At 31.5% G+C, this 25,008-nt stretch overlaps 1 protein-coding gene across 2 annotated transcripts in view; it reads right to left on the reverse strand.

Moving 5' to 3' along the window:
• Positions 1-25,008, reverse strand: part of LOC125051565 (neuronal PAS domain-containing protein 4B-like) — a 94,029-nt gene that overhangs the window by 58,581 nt on the left and 10,440 nt on the right. For both annotated transcript variants that reach the window (XM_047651973.1, XM_047651974.1), the window contains exons 2-3: positions 23,488-23,604; positions 8,491-8,672 (exon numbers count right to left, since the gene is read on the reverse strand). In XM_047651973.1, the coding sequence (XP_047507929.1) occupies positions 8,491-8,672; positions 23,488-23,498 (193 nt within the window). In that variant the 5' untranslated portion in view covers positions 23,499-23,604. The remainder of the gene's footprint in view (positions 1-8,490; positions 8,673-23,487; positions 23,605-25,008) is intronic.

The raw sequence follows: 25,008 nt of genomic DNA on the forward strand, positions 1-25,008 counted from the left end.
ATCACCTTATAAAAGGGTATATTAATATGGCTTAAGAAATATATCTTTAATAGCCCGATAACAAGGTATCGGATTACGAATATTACAATCATTAGGTATATATTGCTAGTGTCCGTGAAATGACAGATGAGAAGCTTATCTATACTATTTCTATAGGATGTCTGTCCTTATAAAAAAACTGATAAATATTGGCATACGTGTGTGTGTGTGTGTACTTATATGGTATATATTAAATGATTTCATTTAACGTTTTATACTTTATGTTTTTATGAGTGTCGCTGGGGACTACACTTAGGACCATAAAACTGAAGTATTTAGTAATTTTATGTTATCTTCGTTGCATTACAAAACTGGCATTAGATAATTAAATAATTAGAAGACCAACGGGCGGTCTTATCCCTATCAAGCTATCTCACCCAGGCAAACATTGCAAAGAAAAAAATCAATTCGATTCGAATTGAATCGAAATATCGATATAATGGATAGTCTTAGATTTAAGAATAAATCGAAACTCCAAAATATACAATTCGACGTGTTTATCTCAAAACATGTCAAACACTTATAACACAATGTCAGTACATCTTTCATCGATTCGAATCGGTCATTGTTCAATCGTAATCCCGTATCGTAATCGATTATTACAATCGATATGAAAATAATTATTTCCGACCTTACCGCGGGAGTTAATTGTTGTTAGAATTGCTTGTGTGGGGCCAATTAATTTAATTAAGTTTCGGCAACGGAGTTGCTTAAGCAGGACTACTGATCGATTATCAACGAATATGATTAATAATCTATGAAGTGTAAGGCTAAGTACGCTGTAGCTTCATTGTGTTATTTAATTATTACGTAAAACGTGGAGTCTAATAAATTATAGTTAGGTGCCTGTTGAACGTATTAAAAATACAAAAGAGAATTCCTAAAAGATAAGAATATTTAAATGTAAAATTTAGGTTATTAAAATTAAAGTTGTTAATTTTTTCATAATTACCATATAAATACTTTTCATATATAATATATCAGAAAACGCGATCGGCTATTTACATACATTAAATAATATAAAAACGATGAGATCATCCAGATCCGTCTCACTTTTAACTCATAACATTTTTACTATTACCGTTTAAAAGTTAAGCGGAGAGAATCACAAATTCAAGGTTGCAAAGTTGATTTCAAGACTCGTTATATTATCAAAATAAATTGTAATGTAGGTAATGTACAGCTAAGACGTGTGTAACCTTGACCCACTAAGTATATTTGACCCAATAACGGGTTGAAGCTTATGCGTTAGACATAAGTAGTTATAATAAATGTCTACTGCTAGGCAGACTTTGTAATATAGCAAATAGTATTTTTTTAAGAATTTGGTGGTTATTTTGTAATATGAAAAACCATTGTGAATCTGTTCCTTAACTCGACGTTTCGAGTGCTTTTCAGCAGTAGCGACTTATGTATATAATGTAATATATTCGCGTTTGCAATCGTTCTGTAAGTTTCATTTAAATGTGAAATAAAATTCAATGTAGTATAAATGAATTTGTTGTAAATATTTAGTACTAATAGTACATATGTCTAGTTTTTATTCTTTTAATGTTCTTTTTTTTAGATGAATCCTATTAAAATCAACCATTATCGCATTGGTATTAACTGATACCTAGTTGTTGAGTTAAAAATATTAAAAACATAAACATTTTATAAAAAAAATATGGAAAAATCTAGATGATAGATTCTTAAATTTAATAACAATACTAATTAATAGCATTTTGTGGTGAGAGCAAAGATTAGAGCTCAGAATGGTTCTAGGAACTTATTGGTATTGTTTAATTGGACGACTCATTGGTCTAGTGGTTAGTACCCCAGACTGCGAATCCATGGGTCCCGGGTTCGATCCCCGGCTGAGACGAACATCGATGTGATGAGCATTTGGTGTTGTGCTTAGGTCTTAGGTGTTTAAATATGTATTTATATGTCTATCTATCTATAATATGTATGTATATCCGTTGCCATAACACAAGCTTCACCAGCTTAGCATGGGACTAGGTCAATTGGTGTGAAATGTATTTTAAAAAGAAAAGAAAAGAAAAAGAATATTCACAAAACATTTTGTCTCTTCCATTGCAAGTGAACAACTCTCTTTCACGCCGATATGTGTTCATAATAATGTTCGTCTATTACACATCCTTCAAAATTTAATCCAATAATACTATCAACTTATTCTCACGGCAATCCATGCTCCAATCTAACCTCCGCAGTACCCGGACCTACCTTAAATAAATCTAGACATGTAATCCATAATTTACACAGTTGCATGTACTAAGATGCACCTACACCTGTCGTAGGTAACTAAGTAATTTTCTACTCGTTTTAAAATTCAAATTTATGCAAATGTGACAACGCCACATGCACTAATTGGATTAACTTTGTAAGCGTGGTTATTTAAATATGTTTATTGGTTTCGATGCGAATCTGTTTAGTTTTTAAATAGGAAGGTTTAGTACTACTCTTAAGACTGACATGACATGACTATAGAATCTATGAATACTAGACTAAACATTTGCAAAAAATTCTAGAATTATAATTTATATGACTTTGATATGACATTAATTATTGGGACAATTTAAGAATTCATCTTTTTATCGTGTCATAAAAACTACATGAAATAAGAGGCTTTTATTTTTATCATGGAAATTTTATGAAATAGCGTAACCAAAACACACCAGAGATTTTGCGGTTTTTTTCAAACATTTTCCATTATACAAATAGGTATGATAACTTTACTTGTTTTCTTAGTAACAATGGCACACATAGAAAGAAAAAAATATTTGTCCGCCCGGGATTCAAACACACGATAAGGATTGAGAACTGCATGCTTAATGAATAAGCTAACACTGCTCTTCGTAAGGCTTCACTTGTTTCTATTGTAACATGTATAAAATGAATTCAGTATATTTTCCACGCGTTCATTGAGAATTGGTTAATATTTATACGTATTTTTCCTTGCATTCCTCATATAAGGTGTGAACATTAGCAACGCTTGTTGGCCACTTTGCAATTATATTTAATAACTGTATTGCTGTAATAAGAGGTTGTAATTTGTAATAAGATAAATTACGATACTTTGTTTGTTTGTACTTTTTCAATATTGATTGACATAAGATAGATTGTAATTAATGAATGAACTGTTTTGTATTGAATTGTGAGTGCTTCGTTTTCGGTGGTAATTTTAGTTGTGTGAATGTGAAAATCTTTCTTTTTGACTACAAAAATAAAAGGTCCTCAGAAAAATATTTTTTTTGGTATAGGGAAACATCTGAGGGGTTAGAAAAATTACAAAACGAAGGTTCTTTCTGATTTATTGAGATTGATAAAACGTTAATATCATGTCGTGTGTTAGTGATTGAACTACTTCTACAATACTGTTCTATAATCTTGTGAATAAGAATATAATATAGCAAATTACTACGGCAATAGACAAGTGAAACAAGCCAAGATTTTTGTTAATAAACCACGAATTAGGTACTACAAAAGACTGTCAATTTGAAATTGGAAATAACCAAAGTTGCTTTATTGCATGTTAATCTTAAAATATATTATGTAGAAAATTAATAAAGGACCAATCATGTTTATAGTAAGTCTAAAAGTAAAAGTAAGTTTCAAAAAAGACTTCGCTTATTTAAATTTAGAATTAAAAAGACCCTTCTCGTACACATACTAAATCCATTTGTTCATATAATTAATCAAGGACGATCACTTAAGTCCTATCGTAGCGAGACTTGATCAATACGCTATGCTAAATACAGATTACTTTAAAACGTAAATATGTTACCCAGATACGAATTTTATTTTAGTGTTAAGTACTTGATAGCTAAATGTAGAAATTAGTTGTGTGAATGTAAGCGATTAATCTTGTCTTCTAGCATTTAAATTACAAGATCCGCGCATAGATATATGTTTTATGTTCCGTAAATAAATACACCAGCATATTCCATGTTCACCGGTGGTACGTTTCTTACGTTGAACGGTTGTATTTTGAAAAGAAAAGACTCCTACTTAGCTTGTTAATAAGTAAAGTACATTTAATCTGTATAGCATGTGCTGAATTAAAAAAAACGACGGGTTGCACTCCGGGAGTGCCGGCAGAAGTGAATACTTGAATATTAACGTTGTGCATTTGTGATATTTTGGAATGGTTAGGGAATAATTTTGCACGAATTGCTTTAATTATCAGTATAAAAGTACTATCATTTATGTGGTAGAATACAATATTTATTTATTGCGCTATCGTACACAAACATGACAATTTATATTACATTAAATACGCCGCGGCAGCTGTCTACTCTCCATCCGTCTTACGAATTTTCGATCAGGTCACGTGTCCTGACGCGAGTTTAACATTTTTTACCCATTCCAAAAAAAGTGTACAATGCAGCTAAAGAAGTTTTCACTTCAAAAGAGCAATGAATATTGATGCTATGATAATTACCCTAGAGTAATTATTATAGCTTCAACGCGGAATAGACCTATAGATCTTGATCATACTGTTTATACTTATGTGGATGCGTGTACGAACGTTCAAAAATGAATATTTGAACATTCTGTTCAAAAATATTTCGGCATAAATCACAAAGCAACAAATACAACAAAGACACGCAAACCGAAAAACATCAAAGCCACACCAATTATTGATGCAGTGAAAGAAGCAATACAAAATGCATATTATGGATCCGGTACAGCAATTAGACTGAAAGGATAGTTCCCAGAGAGGTATGCAAAAATTGTTGAGAAAATATTCAGGTGCGTGAACGATAATTCGAAGCCGGTTTTGCGCAATTTCAGCATTTAGAACGATATTGGAGCCAAGTAATTGTTGTTTGCCTCTCATCAAAGCGCTGTTTAAATGTATGACTCAAGTTCGAATCTAGTTGTGAGTGTTTTTTATCTCAGTTTGACGTGTTAGTTGTTAATATAAAAATGATTAAACTTATCATAATTTAGATTTATATATGTTTAGTATTTATCAACCCTTATACTAACTTTAGGTTCAAACACAACAAAGGACACAGCCTTTATAAAATTGTATTTTAATATAAACCAGTTTGTCACTACTTCCGATTCGATGCCTTCGTTATCAAATATTTCATATTGAACGATAGGAATTTCTAACCACAACTCAGTACAATAAGAGCAGAGTGCTAATGTAAAAAAATATATAATTAGTGTTTATCTTTGGTTAACCTCTGATTGATTTAAGTAAACACGGAGCTGAATCATAAATGCGATATCTGTTCCCACGCTCTCCTACCGTTTATCGAGGCTTCAGGCTTACCATCGTGTACTATGGCCAATAACTAGCCATTTGTATGGAATTTTTTAAAAGGTTGATGGGTCAGCTTTGTATACTCTTCAAAAGATTATACATTATCTTCGACGTATTGAAGATATACCAATATCCAGATAATGATAATATTTATTAAATTGCTATTATGTAGTTACCTAATGGAATTTGTACGGATAATATTAACTGAAAAGAACATTTAGTAGCTGTTATACAGTAACTACAAAAGCAAATAAGAAAATACCTTTGGGTGCACAATCATATTAAATGTATCATTTTAGATAAAAATGCGGAAATGCGTGTGTATTTTCTTTAAAGCTGTATCCCAGGCGTTTGGTTTTGAACGACATATCTTACATACCGCAAAATGATGTGAACCCCCAGAGGCCGCCGGCGTGCAAAGGGGGCGTGGCTCCCCCCGGGCACCATTAGTCCCAATAACCATCAACTAGTAGCCCTCAACTCGCTAATTTTCCCCAATTTTCCTATCAAACTCGACCACTGTTTAAATCGAATAACTGTTTTCGGAATCGTGAGAATCGTTTTGGTTACGTAAAACGATTATCAATTACGTTTCAAGGTTGGGTTTTCGATATTTTTTCATATAATCGACCTTGCGAAAATCGGTAAATTGAGCTTGAAGGAAATATGCGTTAGAAAGGCGTGTGTATAAATAATATTTGTAGGTTAATATGTGTGAATTTTTATTGATAAGGCCGTTTGTTTCGTGGGAATATTGACGATTGATCGTTTATTAATATTTCTTGTTCTTTATATTAAAAACAATAGCCAAGCAGATGCTAAGATCGGCAACGCACTCGCCCGCTAGCATTGCAAGTGTCCATGGTAAGTACCATCAGATGAGCCTCCTAGCCGTTTGCCCCCTGTACCTACTATAAAAAAAATGTGTGTAGTATTATCAATATTCCAGATTAATCACAACTTTGTTTATATGTAATTAGTAATTATTCCTATTAAAATAAATTTGATATAATCCGAAATTTTAATTTTCCATTGATTTAAAAAAAATCCGATTATTTCTTACACTACTCAGCCAATTCAATTTAATTGAATTACGTTTTATTGTTTCTTCGGACATCAAACCCGAATCGTAAGACGTGTTTCTATTAATTCACCCAAACATATTTGGCATGATTAATTTTCATATATTTTTTTTTATAATTACAGATTCAATCAAATTCATACTTCAACTATGTATGTTAATATAAATTATGATTATTAAATCTGTGTGAATCATTCAAGAAGGCACATTTGAAGATAATCAACCATGACGGCATTAATCTCTAACGCACCGGAACGCTGTCAGCACCACATTTAGTTAACATACTATGTTATTCTGTCAATATACAGTATAAATAATACAATATAAATTTTGACCTATTCTAGCTTTTATTATTAAAGGTATTGTCTTTCTTATACAGTGCAACCTTAATATAACGTACCTCAATATAACGACTTCCTCGATTTAACAAATTCTTCGTAATCCCCTTGAATCGTCCATAAGAGTCAATATAAAATATACCTTTACATTGCGAACATTCTTTGCGTACAACCTCTTTATAACGAATTTTCAACTATCAAGAAAAAGTATTCATACCTCTAATTAACGAATTTTGCCAACCCAAAACCTTTATATAAAGTTTCCACCAATAATAATATAACTCTTAATCTTATAATGTGATTAATGTCTCGACACGCTTTTGTTTGTAATCATTGTTGTTTTGATGGAAAGTAATGTAAACACCTCTGCTCGTCACTATTGTTAAAGATTTAAGTTAAAATGGCTCAGAAACGTAAAAGGTGTTCTAAAAAACTATTATTTACCTCTTTATAACGAATTTTAGGCCAATCTAACCTCAACATAACAAACCTCAGTTCAACGAATTACTTGATATTACGAATATTTTCTTGTTCCCCTCCAATTTGTTATATCGAGGTTGCACTGTATTAAGTGTAGGTATCTCTTTTTTCATCTATTGTTTAAAAAACTAAATGCATTACATACTAACTATTTTTCTTCGGTTATAATGACTTAAGGTATTCTCATTTCTCAATCTCATTTACGCATAAGGCTGTTGCATTACACAAAAGGTAATATTTTAATTTAAAAAATTAATATGAAGAAGCCTGCTTTGTTTGATTCTCAGTAACTATGAATTGGAAAATTATTTACACGTCATTTAATGAGGTAGACTATTTTAAGCTTAGATCTACCTATTGTATAATTGAAACGGGGCACATGTAGAAAGAAATGCACAGTTTATGAAACCCGTCGTTATAAATAGTTAAATACCTATATTGGTTTATAAATTAAACGTGCATTCTGCATGTAATTACATACAACCCGATGACGTCGAAGAGTTATTTATGAGTTTATAATAGACAAGATTATTTCAAGAAATACTTTACACAGATATCCTTAAGATAAGCTAATGCTGACATAACCTCTGCTCTATTGCTATGTCGATCTGTTAGGCTTATTAGATTTTATAATTAACCTTTTGCTTAAGATTATCAGCCGTCATATAAGTTTCAAATTACAATCATTATACTCCAATATTGTTTTTTTTCGTATTTTGTCAATCTATTGTTATAGTATTACTGTTGACAACATTTAACGTACAGAAGACATCTCTTCTTAATAAGATAAAGCAGATGTAGAATTATGTACAATGAACTTAAGAATTAATCAACTCTCGAATTCTGTAAATTCGATATATTCGTCTTCACCCAAACTTAGATCGGAGTGAAGTGATTTTTAGTAACAATCTATTTAAGTAAGATCGTAAACATTAAAATTAAATAAATCAGTGGCGCTACAACCTCTTTAGGTCTTGGCCTCAGATTTCTGAATCTGTTTCATGATCATTTTTAATTCTAAAAGTCAAGTAGGTGATCAGCGTCCAGTGCTTGACACACGCCATCGACTTTTTGGGTCTAAGACATGTCGGTTTACTCACGATGTTTTCCTTCATCGTTCGAGGAAATGTTAAATGCGCACATAGAAAGAAAGCCCATTGGTCGCACAGCCGGGGATCGAACCTACGACCTCAGTTATGAGAGTCGCACGCTGAAGGCACTAGGACTAGGCCAACACTGCTCATCGTAAACATTAGTGTATTTTATAAACAAACCTTGTTGGAAGTAATTAGATTTCCTGACGTACACACAAACTAGTGCCATCAGTTGTAGTTGTGATAGCCTCTGCCTAGTGGAAGGTGGTAGAGGCAGAAGGTCCCGAAGATTGGCGATCTCTGCGTTGATGAGGTCGCGCCGAAGCTTGCTCGCGCCTTTTGTTGATTTGCCTTGGTCGAACCTGAAAGGAAATAAATTAAGATTTTATTTCGTTCATATTTGCCTTTTATTATTAAGTATTGCACATATTAATATTGTGTCGTATTGTGTATATACTTCCATTATAACGCCTATGAATAACAATAACACCAGTTTTCTATATTTATATCTATTGTAATTGCCACGACTAATTCTATACGTAAAAAAAATACTGTCGAATGCGCTTGCGCTACGCATCATAGACTTAAATATAATCCAGGATTCACCAATAACGATTAGCAGTTAATCAAGATTGCAGGATTCCCTTGAGTTGTCTGGCAGTGATCATTTGTTTTGCCTAGTAGTACTTAATTAACTGTATCTCTTAAGATAAGGTTTTTTAATTGCCTCTTAAAGAAAGAAAGTTTCGTTATTAAGTAGGATCAGTTTATGTCAAATAGATTAAAATTTAAAAATGGCTATCAACACATTTGAATGTTTTCTAACTTAATATCCAAATTGCCGTTCATTTGTATTTAAACAATAATAAATGACTACTAATATTTACAACACATTATACATCTCGACACCCGATATGCAAATTTTTATGTATATTAGTACGGAGTATTAAATTTTAATGTGGTACAATTTGTCAGTTCGACGAAAAACTTCGCCGATTCGCTATGCGAATAATTATATTAACAGGTTTAACCATTTATGGGAAATTTATAAACTATTTAAATTGATTTTAATGGATATCTACCAGATTATATTTTTACGATTCCTTTGTGTTTGCGACGTGTGAAAATATTGGCAATTTAGTCGAACATAATGTGTTTATTGTATTACCTACTACTACCTACCTACTATATCTATATGTAAACTCAGAAAAAATGAAGTAATTTGGAGCTAAAGAGCAACACGTGTTAATAATACTCTTAATTTATTCTGAATCGACCGATAGAATTCCTATGACTTGGTATGAAATTTTATTTTATACAAATAAAAACTTTATAAAAAAACCTACATTGTTTTCTGGAATTACTTAGAAGCCACTAAGAACATACTCTTCTCAATGTTTTCGATGTCCTAGGCAATCAAGAGCAAATATCAAAATAATACTAGGACAATATATCGAATGAAGAGTATATGTGATATGAAGAAAAAAGATATGAATAAAAGTGAAAGAATTCTGTCACATATAACAACAATACAAATATTAATCCTTCAGTATCCACAAAATTCAAGTTATAGTGTAGTGCAAAGTAAAGTAATAACTAAACGTATTGTATATGAAGTGTTATAAGACTGTAGATGTGACACCTACAATTCCAGGTTATGACCACTGCGATGACGTGAAACGCTCAAAAACATTGTTATTCCGGCCGCTAAGGATATACAACTTCTGAACCTTAGCCAAGAGGCCTTCAGGCTAGTTAGCAGTAAGGCTGGTCGAGGATCCTCCCTTGAGGTCAGAGGAAGAGTAGCTACCTTCCTCCACAAGACGAAGCTTTGCGTATGAGACACATTTTAAAGGGTATGCGTGGATTTTAAATTATCTATAAGGCATTAGTATATGTTATAATAGGACTGTTTATGAGCGTCTTTAAATGACATAATAATAATTATAGAACTGGAAAAGATGCAACATATTTTAAAGGCTATCGAGCGAGATTAGGTATTAACGTAATTCGTAAACAAATCTAAAATAAAAACATGACTATGATAATAAAACACTGCACTTCCTGATTATCGTTTATTAAGAATATAATATACAATTACGCACATTTTATTTCCTAAAATCGATCAACCTTCGTATAATTGAAATAGACTATCATTAAGGCAATTACAATATTTTTATTACGAGCAGATACAATTAACATGACTTTGCGAGAATGACATCATTTTTAAATGTAAGAAAAATCGTTTTATTTTATCATTTTAAAAAGGATATAAACTTGTATTTACATTTTTTAATTTTTTTATAATTGGTTGAATCACTGAGCTGTTTAAAAATTGAAAATTAATTTGAGACAAATCTACATGATTAAGTCAAAAGATATATCCTTACGTTGATTTCTCTTTAATAATCATACATATTTAGTACAAGTTTTCGTAAAATGAATACATTATTATCTATGACTGTCTGAACTTTTAAACGAATTTGCACATGTTTTTAATGTATATATACAATGAAATAACCTCAAACAATTACTGTATACTAGACAATTTGGTCTACGGTATTAATCAATGCTTTGTTGTCGACAGTACCTTAGAATGACCGATGATTATCGATTTATCATACCGACTGTACGGTAGTGTTTGGTAGAGACAAGCTGTTATTTTACGTGAAAACTCCACCTGTTTTCCCACGCTGTACGCCAACATGAGTACTCAATAATTTAGACAATTTTCCAATATCGCTGTCTAGGGTCCATGTTACAGGTGCGGATTCAAATACTATAGGTACATTAATTAAAATTTTAATAATGCTAATGTTGAGTTATGTGACTGCTATTATGCCTAAATTTTCACACGGAATAGCTTCCAAAGCGGTAACAAACAAACGCTAAACACCGACTCATCAGTTCTTCAAATTTTTATATAAATATAAATCTTTTGAGCGTATGTTAGTAATAAAACTCTTCCTAAACGACTGGACCGATTTGCAATGAGATGATTTAGTTTTTGTATTTAAAACGTGTTTACATGACGTCTGTGAAGTCCACGTCTAGTATAATTTTGCTACTGATAATAATAGTCTTACTTTATCCAAATAAGTATTACACTGAACTAATGTTTTCTTTCAAATTTAACTTTTTAACGACACGCGCTTGCTTATAATTTAGACCGCTTATAAGACAGTGCATATAAACCGCAACATGCTATCTTTGAACCTAACACGGACCCACATTACTTCGTATGGTCCATTCCTCTATCTATTGAACGATCTATAAACTTTAATACTATAGGAAGATATCAGATCGATTACGAAAGATCTACAAGTGATACAGAAGAAATAAATGTCATTAATTAAAAATGTAAATTAATTATAGAACAATGTTTGTATTAAGAATCTAAATAGAGAAATTATTAGGAATCACGGCTTTATAAATGATGAGTACTGGAGTTATTTATTATGTTGCAAGAATCTTAAAATGAATCTTAACTTCTATGTATTAGCTACCACTTTCAAAAACCGTTAAACATTTTTGTATTATTTATGTAAAATCTGTTGTAATGTTTCTAATGGATTAAATCAAACATAGTAAGTACAAACCTAGTACATTGAAAAAAGGTTGAATTTACGTTCTGCCCCTTCAGTCACTAAGGCTGTATCTTTTCATTAAAAGCTTGATTATGATAGCCCACAATTGCTTGAGTGCGATAAGTGCACCCTGCGGCAGATAATTTTCTTCATATCACACGCTAAACACGTAAATATATGTCTTGGATATTCGTGATTTTCTAATAACCAACAATATTTCATACATAAACATCTAAGAACGCCAGAAATCTAAGCGACAATATGGGATACGTTGAAAACTTTAGGAAGAATTTATGCCAGTTTTAGCTAGTGTGGACTGTGGAGCAGTGTTGGTCTAGTGGCTTCAGCATGCAACTCTCATCCCTGACGTCGTAGGTTCGATCCCCGGCTGTGCACCAATGGATTTTCTTTCTATGTGCGCATTTAATATTCACTCGAACGGTGAAGGAAAACATCGTGAGGAAACCGACATTAAACCGTCTTAGACCTATGCCTATTAGATTTAAAAAAATAAGATCATGAAACAGATTCAGAAATCTGAGGCCCAGACCTCAGATTTCTGAATCTAGCTCGGGTAGACCTAAGACCTTTTTTTTATTTAGCTCGGGTGAAGTGGTAGTAATTTATCGAAAAAGTTAACAATTATATAGATACTCGAACGTAAGAGTGAAATTCAAATCGACTCTTAGCGTTAAGTAAGTCAATCCAATACGGGAGAGTACATAGAGCTAAGTTTCGATTGTGAATCGGACGGTGCCCTATCTGTTGTTCAAAGGGCGTTCTAAGCTAAGCTTAAGCAATACCCATCCGTCTTTCCAATCCAATTCCAATTGCCCCGTCTCACCTCCCTCGGACAAGGAAAAAAGCTGGGGCGGCCGCAGAGAGAATAAACGGCTCAAATATAAGAGTCTTTCCTCCAAATTTTATTCCCTTTGGAGTAGAGACTCTTGGGCCGTAGGGTTCATGTGCATACGTGCTAATTAAAGATTTATATTGGCACCTGGTAGATAGTACCGGTGACCCCAGAGCTGGTGCTTTTCTGGCTCAACGAATAAGTATCGCAATGCAGCGAGGAAATGCTGGCAGCGTTTAAGGTACACTGCCACAGGGACCAAACTTTTTAAAATTGTTTTAATTTTCTTTTCATTAATTTTTTATTATTACTATGTAGGGTAAGAAGGTTGTACTGTCTTATCTAAACTGTATATTCAACTTAATTACGTCTGAAGTAAGTTTTTAACGACGAAATAGATTAACAACATATTAACTTATAATATGAAAAGAAAATTATCAGCAAAGGTGTTTGACATTGGTCGTGTTGCAATAATTAGTGCACGCAAACAGCGTACTAACGAGGGCCATTGTAAGTGCAAGTGCGGCGACCTTACACTTCACCGCTTTGTTTTGTCAGTTATATATCTACATAAGTATTTATCTAAATATTTAGTTCTGGCCCTTGATTTCTATTAACGAAGTGTACTTTAAGTGTACTACCTGTAATCATGGCTGACATTCACAATTTTCATATTACTTTCCAGTTTCACTATTGAACTGGAATATATAATGACATATATATACGGCCACATACGTACGGTAGACGTGGACTAAACATTTTTTTCATAATTACAATTTTTACATGGAAAAAACATCGCAATATAGAAACAAAAGAATCTATAGTACATTTGTTTAAGCCCGAACATCCTTTTATGAACAAAATGCTTTGATAAACTTCATGACTGCAGCAACATAGGTTTTTCTTCGACGATAAGTGCTAGTAATAAAACCGATATTACTTTGTTTCCTTGTTGTTCATAGACTGAGTAATTATATCGAAATAAGGTTTTTATTATTAATATAGAGTTTTTTCTTACAAAAGGAGTAGTCTTGCAACTTAAAAAGTTTGTTGCGTCCTGACGGATTCCCTACTAAACTTTTGCTTAACGAAAAATAATGATTGGACCTCGTATTTTACAATCTATGGTTACTGTGGTAGTGTTCTAATGAGGCAGGTTATTAGTGGTCCATTAACCTTCATTTTTTTACTTGACCTGTAAGCCTATGTGACCTTAGCTTATTTTTGGCTTAATCTTTATTGAGTTAAATATAAGTAAGGTAAAGTAGTTTTTAGCTTCGTTTGTAAACTTCGATGGTATAAGAGATCTTACGCAATAAGACCGTTTAATCTTATATTTCATCTCCTAAGATCAGAGGCAATCTACCTAGCATTTATTCTTCTTTCCTACGAAAAACATATTTCTTTGTAAAAACAAAGCAAAGAAAACAATATATTTCGATATATTAGTCATGCGGATTTTGTACAAGTACCTAAAATCAGCAAAAATAACACTTTAAATATATTTTAATTTTCTAAAAATCCTTAGACGTTTTAATAATATATTTATTATTAAATATATTATAAGACATTTAGGTGTGGACGTAACTGAATCAAACGTGTGTGCAACCTTTACGGAGGCTTTAGTGAGAATTAAAATAAAATCTCACAGCAACGAAGTAACAAGTATTTGATTCAGACGCTACAAATCTGTCAACAACAAGATATAATCCCCGCGGGTCATTATTCCTGTCAGTCTATTTAATCGGGGATTAAAATTAACTGTCAGCTAATGAACATTGTGTCTGATCGTTGTTTAAGACCATCGTTATATACTGCCGATCGGTTTATAATTGTTTTTCACGCTCATTATAATATAAATCCTTTGTTTATTGTTTTATTTATGCGCTCCGAGGGCGATCGGTGTAATTGAATTTTATTAGCGGCAGTTTTTGTTCTCATTGCTGTTAGAGACACTGGTGATGGACAGCGCGGTAACTGGTACAAGCACTTATATCTAAAAGTGTATAGTTTTCAAGATTTTGATTTTGTTTAAGCAACAAAATGTTGGTAAGAAAATTTACTCTAATACAGCATTCCTTAAGATCTAATCCACCTTTTTTGAGATATAGTATTGTAATATAATACAAATATTCTTGTTTATCTTCTATATATATATAAAAAGAAAATGGTGTTCGTTTGAGGCTCTTTCACGCTTAAACCACTGATCGTATCGACATGAAACTACGACCATTCGATGCGAAATTTTTCCTAGATGGTTTATGGCTATTTATTTTTTTTATTCCAACGTTCCTTCATTTTTTTATTGCTGTTTTACTTTTATGAAAATTTATGCATACGGACTTCCTAGAACGTGAAAACGTCAACATCTGTCAAAAACTCGATTTACGAAATATTTCAATTTTCTAAGCGGGAAGTTAAAAAGAAGAATAATAAAAATATGAAAAAAATAAAATAATGAAACATAAAAATTATTTTAATTCGTCCAGCAAAGCGGGCGAGAAACGGCTAGTTAATCATATAAAATTCCAGTTATATTCTATTTAATATGTCGGTAATCATAATTCCAACAATTCAATATTTGTGATAACAATCAGTGAATCATTGAACGAGCTTTTTGTTAAGTTCAATTAGTCATAGTGACCTTCAATTGATGATCAGGAAGCGTTTAGATGCATTATATCGCTAAATGTTTGCTTAATTTCATATCAATGGAATGTATAAAAACTAACACCAAGATAAATTATTTAACTATGGCCACAATTTATTTTTTATACATTCCACTAGTTAATTTCGGAAATATTATCTTATACATAGAACATAATGTACAAAATGACCCCTACAGTTACTAAATAAACGTTTAAGGGTCGATTCGACCAAACTTCAATTTATACACGAGTAACTATACCAAGAATAATCTATTCCATGATTTTAATCTCGAGTAAATCCATAGTCGTTTGTCCACGTAATCGATAGTATAATTGTGCTAGGAATAACAATACGCGAATAGCAAGAGAATGGTGAACGAAAATAAAACTCGGCAAATAAATGTTGTTCTACAACGGGACAGTGTAAGAGCATACATCATGTCAACTCGATTTTGCCGTATTATAGTGTGAAAAAGTAGCTTTTAACAGGTGTCAAACGACAACAAAAAGTTTTTATTTCTTGTTTGTGTAAGGCTTGTATGAGGCTTTCGTCTAAAAAGGAACTTCTGTTGAGCCCAGTTGAATTTCATTCTAATATTATAGAAAATAAAAAATCTAAAAACATATAAATAAATAATAAATTGTTTAAACGTTTCATTATACAATGCTAGACTATTAATTTAGTGCGTTGCGTTGACTTGAAATTAAAACACAGAATACATATTTGTGAAATGACAGAAATCAGCTGATTGGACTGACTGACGCCATTAAATTATTCTAGGAATAGCTGTTATTCCGTGCGAAACGGCGGTATAGTAGAAATTCCCGAATAAGCCCACTATTCTTAGAATTTGTAGTTGGTAAAACGTAAAATTGATTTACTCTCGATTAACTAACGATTTATTCTAAGATTAAGATTTACTCTTGTTTGGTCGAATCGACCCTAAGTAAAGTGGTAAACACCATAGTCCTAGTTTCTTTACGATTTTTTTTCCACATAACGCCATCTAGCGAAAGTTTGGCGTTACGACTACTATTACTCAAACGTAGACAGAATACTTAATATAAATAAAATACGAAATAAAAAAAATAATAAATACGAATACTTTATATGGGTTACATGTTTATTATCAAAATGTGCAAACAAATCTATCGAATAGTATTTAAATTTCGATGAATGATTGATTATCCTAATATCTAATGAAAAAGTAATAAATAAAAAGATTCTATTCGTTACCACGAACAATTTTGAATAATATTTATCTGTGACGGAACTGAAATCAAAACTGTAGTAACTAAGAGATTAACAAAATTATACTTGATACAAAAACTATAAACTAATAACAAAGACAACAATGGGAAGCTCAAATGACTAGGATTTTTTACATCTTTAGTTTTTTAATTTTATCCTCTTAGATCCTGCTTCATCGGTGTCTGCCATAAAATAAATTACATATAATTTGCAGTATCAATACTACGTGTTAAAAAATTAAGACAACATAGCTCTCTTAAATCTCTGACTTTCAAAGAGTTCAGATCGTTGTTTCAAACTCACCCAAAAGCCTATTAAAATAAATGATTACTTAACGATAATTTTATTTTATTGTTACGCATACACTTTCTTGTGCAAAATTTTTGAAACAAGTTTATTGTTAGTATTGCTGACCGTGAACGAAACACATATCTATCTATCTATATATATCTCACTGTTCTCTATAAAGCATAGCTTAAGATCAATTGTTCTCGAGACATATTTATATTATCATATACATAACATTAGTACGTCCAGAGAATGAATTTAATAATACCATGTATTAGAATAGGTACGTGATAACTAATAGATATTATGTTACGGTGCGAGGCGATACTAGCTTAGGTTATTTACGACTTAAGCATTTCTATTATTATCAATTATAAAAATTGAGAATAAAACTTTTTATTCTTAATCGAAGTTGGTTACAAATTTTTTTTCACGCGGCAAATCGAAAACCCGTCAAAATTACGTCAACGTGACAAGACACTAAAACAAACGAAACGTGTTCAAAGTCAATTTAAAACTCAACTTCAAATTGTTAAACTGTGACAATTAATAGACACACATAAGTCACTTTCAGATATGATTGACATTGGCATCAAGCCACTTTTCTAAGCATTAATTTTAACCGCAAAATAACGAGTTTTTTTCTTTGACAGGAATATAAATAAAGGTCAATATTAATTCTGATTTATTACTGCAATTACAGTTGAAAGTTAAATGATAATAGCTTCTAAGGATTGTATCCTGCTATAATTCTTCTAGGAATACGTATATATTAATAATGTTTTTTGCTGATTAATGATATTTTATTAGAGGCATAAAATTCCATTAAAATAAAATAAAATATATGTGTCGATATCTTATTAGCCTGTAGGAATATCCTTACTATATATCGAACTATTTCTGAATCAATCCGACTCTTACAATAGTAAATTATCGCGAGCAATGATTCCTGTATGTCAAAATCCAATACATATTTGCTGTACAAGAGTCAGACGCAGTCCATCAAGAACAGAGCGTACCAAATCTTATGCCAACATAAGATGAGCTTCAAGTTGCCTCCTGTTCTTTATAAATAAACAAAGGATCCACTAATATATAATATTTATAATAGAAATCACAAATGTTGACAATATTAATCAAATTTCAAGTTTCTAACCTCTTGGCTCTGTATTATAAAACAAACAGTTCTATATATATAAATAACTCTACACTCTACAATAGATTAAAGAGCAAAAGTACTTTCATAAGTCCATGTAAAAAGGCGCCTGCGAGCTAGTAAGGCGCTATTCCCACGAGGGCCAGCAATAAATTCGCGCACCAATATCCGTATACACATTAAATCAACTATATCTCGCTTTATTTAATGTTACAGTTATTGAAGGGGAGATACAATGATATACATCGGTGTAAGATGATACTCTATAAAGCGTGTCGAAGGTAAAGGCCTGATTGCGAAAGGTCGTAAGTAAAATGTTATTTCTATTGTATCGTATATGTTGGTTTAAATATTTCAGGTATTTTTGAATTAGCATTACTTAAATTCGATATATGTATTAGTTTTATAATACATGTAACTTTGGTTTTGGGGTTTGATGGATTAGTAGCTGTACTTATAGAAATAGAACCAGCAAGGTTACCACGTAAATTAAATTGCGAATTCAATGATTAACTAATATAAGTAAACTCGCCCGGCATTGTTACTAACAACTATGAATGACATGAAACAAAATTAAAAAAAAAATAGTAATTTTACATCCGTTTCCGTCGTAAGGTTGGTATGAAAAGAAATCTCTGTTAAAATTGTGTGGTAAGTGGTTGTCTATACTAAGTTTAATGAAATGTAAACTGAACCTAAAAATTGCCGCGACCAAACTAATTATTATTTTTGTTATGCATATTTGTTTTAAGTAAGAAATATAGTTTTAAGTATTTGATCCAAATGTTTTCACACATGGAGACATTACCTGCTTTATTAATATATGTCTGTGTAACTTGTTGACATGTGTTATTGCATTCTGGTATCATTATTGAAAGGATAAATTATAATATGTCAAGAGAACCGTCGTGGGATTTGACAGCAGTACTAAATAATTTTTTTGTAATGTCAACACAAATTCTAGTTTGACACAAACCTTGATACTAAATGTGGAAAAATTTAAAGTACTTTGGGAATAATTCAAATGATAAATAAGAATTATTTTAATTCGCATAACTTCCACAGCTTCTCGTTCCGCACAGATTCCTACTGATTCTCCTATAAACTCCCCTGAAAATTATTTATTACTAAGTATTTGAATTTTTAATTCACAATATTTCTTTGAATCAAAAGAGATAGCGGGGATGGATTGGAAACTAGTAGCGAAGACGAGGGACGAGTGGAAAGATTTGGAGGAGGCCTTCTCTCTTTCACACTACATCACCTTAACGTAACTTAAATAATAGCACCCGAATAAAGACTATTTTTATTTTATTATTATTATTACTTTGAAATATCTATTATAACATCATAGTCATTTTCTATCTTAAACTTTTTTCAGCTTACAACGCAATTCGGTCAAAATTGAGTTAAATCGATATTCTAGCTTTAATTTTGGAATATCGTTTATATTATTTTAAAGTCGATTATTTTTTTAGCTGGTAACCCTATTAGACACCAGTGAGTGCCTTATTCTATGTCACAAGGTTAGAACGATAAATAAAGGTGGACAGTAAACGATATTGTTACGTTAGGAATATACAATGAAATGAATAATTAATATTATCGCCGAAGGCTTAACTTATCCAGTAATAAATTCAACTTAATTGTCTTCTGAGAAAATTATTTTTAGAATCAAATGTGCTTTTATTGATCTATATATTGCACGTCAATTACAGATTAAACGATTTAATTTTGCTATATGTATATGTCACCGTAAAATTGTAAACACCGTTAGATTATAATCTATCTCGCGAGATTATAAACTGTCGAAAGATTGTGAACCTCAGCTTAGTGCTTACAATTTAACGTATTATTATTCGGTAGATTGTACTAGGACACTAACTTAGTTACCATTCAAACTTCTTTGGTCAATTACAGATTAATTTTACTCCCCAACAATTTCATATAACTACCGAATAATAATACGTTAAATTGTAAGCAGTTCGTTGAGGTTCACAATCTTTCGACAGTTTATAATCTCGCGAGATAGATTACAATCTAACGGTGTTTACAATTTTACGGTGACAAATACATAATTGTATATAGCATGAAATAAATAAGATTTATCGACCTGGCAAAGCCTCCTTCAATAAATCGGTCATTTTTTTACATACCAACCCTAATATGAACTATTTCTACGGAGTAAACTAATAAAATTTAGTCTGGAGATTTAAACGCAACTTCTCTTTACTTTATTATTTGCTAGACTTCATTTTTTACCAATGCTTAGCAGCCTAGGGACTATGGACGTGTAAAAACCAAAAATCAACCTTTCTTATTTGAACTATTCTGGTACAAAAATGTTCCATTTTTAAAATAGTTTAACGGTAATAAACCTCGTCCTTTATAGGTATAAAAAAGTAAAACCCAATTGTCAATGTGTCTACGAACAGCATCAGTTATCTAAAAAGGTCGTTGAGCATAATTTCGGAATTCTATGGTAAAATAGCTCTGCCTTTTACTTTTTAACCAACTCACTGTAAAAGCAAGTCATTCTTGGCCTAATATAAATAGCTAGCATTAAACCAGATAAGGATTGCTCATCACTAAAAGATATATTTTATGTCAAGTTGATTTATTTTAATAATTATTTTCTTATAAATCTCTTTTATGACTGTATGTATTGCTATTATACAGTGAAAGCATTATTAAAAACAACCATTTAAATGAATATTATATTTGTTTGTAAATTTTGGTTTTATTTTTTTTTACAAAAAGTACAGAAATAAATTATTCGTTTGCTAAAAATATGATTTTTGTAATATCAAGTTGGTATCATACTTTTATTTATGGTATGAACACAGACAGAACTTTTTGTATTTTGTAACTTTTTTGACACTTCAGGCTGAAGTGTTCTGAGTAAAGTTATATTTATATACATTTAACTATTTTTGCACACTATGTATATATATGTTTATATTCTTCTTTATATTGCGTGGGCAGAATGTATTTATTTCCACAAATATAACAATTCTACCATTGGACCCTTTATAGCTTAAAGTGGATACTCGACCTTAGAAACATAATGGTCTTACGCGCATTACGTTATTTTGAGCGATTTGAACAAAAAAAGTAGAGACAATGAGTTATGTGAGGAACGCAGAGGTTGGTCTGGCATTTGTGCCCATCATATTTAAGACGTTGACAAAATATATTTGCCGAATGATATATCAGCGAAGAATACTTAAGGAATATAAAAATACTGGCTGAAAACATTCGTCGGCAACAACGTTTATTTGAAACATAGCCTAAGTCAAGAAAAAACACAAAAAAAAATCAAAAAGAAATCCTTGTCTAAAAATATAGTAACTGATGTTACGCATTCGTCTTCGTCTCCATAGAAAAAAAGGCTGTATATTTCCGATAATTCTGTTACCAACAACCAATGGTAAATTAAAATCGCAATAACGCGAAAATATATTATATTAATTTAGTTTATATAAGATTAACATATAGAGTTGTCTCGATGGTCGTGGATAATCGACAAATTGAATTGCAAATTCGGATTTGAATCAATCGATATTATTTCATTTCTCAACTATGCCCAGTATCACTTCACAATTTTTTGATTACCTTCAACATAGCATATGTATGTTACACCTAATAACATATAGAGTAGTTTCGATGTTCGTGGTAATCGGCAAATTGAAATGTGAATTCGGATGTGAATCAATCGAGATTAATTCTCAACAATACCCTATATCACAATTATTCAATGATATTCAACTATGTATGTGTAATGTGTATGTTACACCCAAAGTTAGGAAGACAACATATATCTGACGAAAATTACGTTTCGTTAATTTAATTTACTCCTTAAATTATGTACCTAACACTTTATTTCAATAATATAAATTCGAAAAACAAATATAAGAGTTACACCACATTGATATATATTTAACACTTCATACGTCACACGGTTTCGGAAACGTCATAATTAGCGTATTTAGCACTGTAATGGAACTATGTACATAAGTCTTGGTGAAAATTTAGTGAAAACTGAAATTCATTCTTCTATTCATGTACATAATTATTGGAGTTCGCTTATGAAATTTATACAAGCCACTAGAGGTTAAAGCGCCTAAAGAAAATGTTATTCAACATCAAGAAGCTTTACCTAATTTTGATGAGATACAAATTCATATTAAGTAATCATTGTTCTTGCAAAGCTACAGACTTCGTACCATACTTCTTGATATTTTAACTATATATTATGAGGTATATAATGTCAGTCATACCTCTGGATATCAAAAAGATTGTTTACTATAAAGTTGCTAGTAAAAAGCAAATACTTTGAACCTTCAATACAATGAGTAAACTTGTTTGGTTTCTATACTGGAATTTCAATGAGAGCAAGAATCTGTAATATTTAGGCTTAAATGATTCGCGTTTTTAAAGAAAAGAAATTTAGATGAATTGAACACTGAACGAAAGTATTACTTACTTTATACCATATTCGATAAAGTGTGGCGGAGAGTTTATTGCCAGTTCTTCTCTTCCGTACTACGCCCTTGATTTGAGAACTGGCAGTAAATGTAAAATTTGAAGCATTTAATATATATTTCACATTGTGTTACCTATATGAATAAATGATTTTTTACTTTTGATATATCATAGCAACACTAGCACTAGAAATATAATTTACGGCAACGTTTTGGCTTTACAATTATCGTATTCTAAAAAATATATCCTTGATGTGTCGTATGCTAATTGTAGTATTTCGGGACTTCTTAACGGTTCAAAACCGTGTTCTGTTTGTCACGAAAATCACATTCGACGTATCAAACTCGTATTACATGAAAACTTGTCACGACTCCGTAACTGTACCATTGTTTTAATTTAGCTTTGATTTTTTTAATGGCAGAATTTACCGGATTTTACGTGATTGCAATAATATTCTGGGATTGGGCAGATTCAGATTCAATTTCCGGCAAACACTGTTTATAAACAAACACGAAAACCTCGTGTCTTTCCCATATAATATTTATATTTAACTAGATGACCCGGAGAACTTCATATTCCGTATCACCTACATATATTTCTGTAAAATGTGGTTGAACCTTAGTACCACTTTTACTCTTTCTGCTTTCTGAATCAGAATTGTTTTGAAAATAAAACTGCTTTCATACGATTGCTATTAAATAGACAAATTTCTGAACGAACCGAGAGTTAATTTAATTTCTAAAAAGCAAAAGACATCAAATGTTTTGAAGCTAGAAACGAATTGAATTGGAAAATTGAATTTATTTTTATATATACAACTAATAAGTTTCAATGTTAATCCACCTAAACGAATATCGAGTATTAAAAACCTTATTGGTATTATTTGACACGTGACATTTGACAGTTACCTTGTGAACATGATGGCTAGCCGATGAGTGCGAGAGTGGCACGCTCTGTGAGGCGTCCCCGCGCGCTTGTTAACATTATTAACGAGCGCTGACGCCCGATCGCTTCGACTTCGACACCTGGAAACAAAATATGTAATATTAATTCATCGAAAATAATACTTAGTGGATCTAGAGCTGTATTGTGGCTGATCATGTTTATTTAAATTATATAGGTTATTTTATAGTTTTTATCAAATAGTAAGTTCTGACGAATTGGTTATACATACATTATCACATAAATACCGCATATAATGGTTTTAAATCCGTGAGAAAAAGTTTTCATTAAAAACTCACTTTGTTTTACATCAAAAATACCCTGATACATCAAAAATAACAAACGTGGCATGGCAAATTTAAAATACCTATTTTTAAATAAGGAAAAAGGCGTATAAGCTCCATATATGGCAAGCGCTAAATCGTCAACCAAACCATATATGGTATGCTAAAAATTCTACTTAGATAGTAATTATCCCAACACCAATCAGCAAGTACGAAAAATCCCAAAATGGGCATGGGAGGGACGCAAAATTCGTGTTAATAATTCCATATTTGAATCCACAAATCAACATGCTCAGATTGGTAGGTACGGAAAATGTAGTAAACAAAGGTCTATTCGTTCTTGACGTGTCTTGACGTGTGTGACGTCTTCTTATTAACGTGAATACCTTTATAGACTTATTACTCTGAATATTTTCAGAGACAGGCTTATGAGTGATATGACTCGTTTTTCAATAATTCGTACCTCGTGTAAATATCACAATCTCGTCTTTAGTTGCTATGACAGTAGTCTTAAGATTCAGGAGGAGTTAATTCTAGTATTAAACGAAACTAAAAGCTTTAGTTTCGTTTATATATTTCGTAAGGCTGTTTCAGAGTTGGAACTGAGTCCGCTATGTGTTATTAAGATCTAATATATAAAATTCTCGTGTCGCGGTGTTTGTGGTTAAACTCCTCCGAAACGGCTCGACCGATTCTCATGAAATTTTGTGTGCATATTGGGTATGTCTGAGAATCGGACAACATCTATTTTTCATCCCCCTAAATGTTAAGGGTAGTCCATCCCTAAATATTTATTTTTTATTTTTAGATATTTTTTTCTGTTTTTATTTTTTTATAACTTTCACCCGTAGAGGGGTGATCGATTATTGATCTATATCTACGATATTGATCGTAGAGGATCAACCCCTATATTTTATTATAAATTATATATATGGCAAAACGACGTTTGTCGGATCAGCTAGTATCATATAATATTTTATATCACGCACCCAAAAAAACAGCTGACAAACGATTTTTAATTTAATTAATGTGTAGGTCTCGCGTAAAGCAAATACTTATTACACCAAGTTTTAATCTACTAATATTTAAAAAAAATATTTGCGCCTTAATTAAATTACGAGCTTATAAGGCCCTAAGTAGATTCTAATCATGTTATAAAAGGTTGATTGACAACATTGTAATCCATAGTATTTACCACCTACG

The sequence above is a fragment of the Pieris napi genome, chromosome 8 (genome assembly GCF_905475465.1).
Source record: "Pieris napi chromosome 8, ilPieNapi1.2, whole genome shotgun sequence".
Classification (NCBI taxonomy): Eukaryota; Metazoa; Arthropoda; class Insecta; order Lepidoptera; family Pieridae; genus Pieris; species Pieris napi.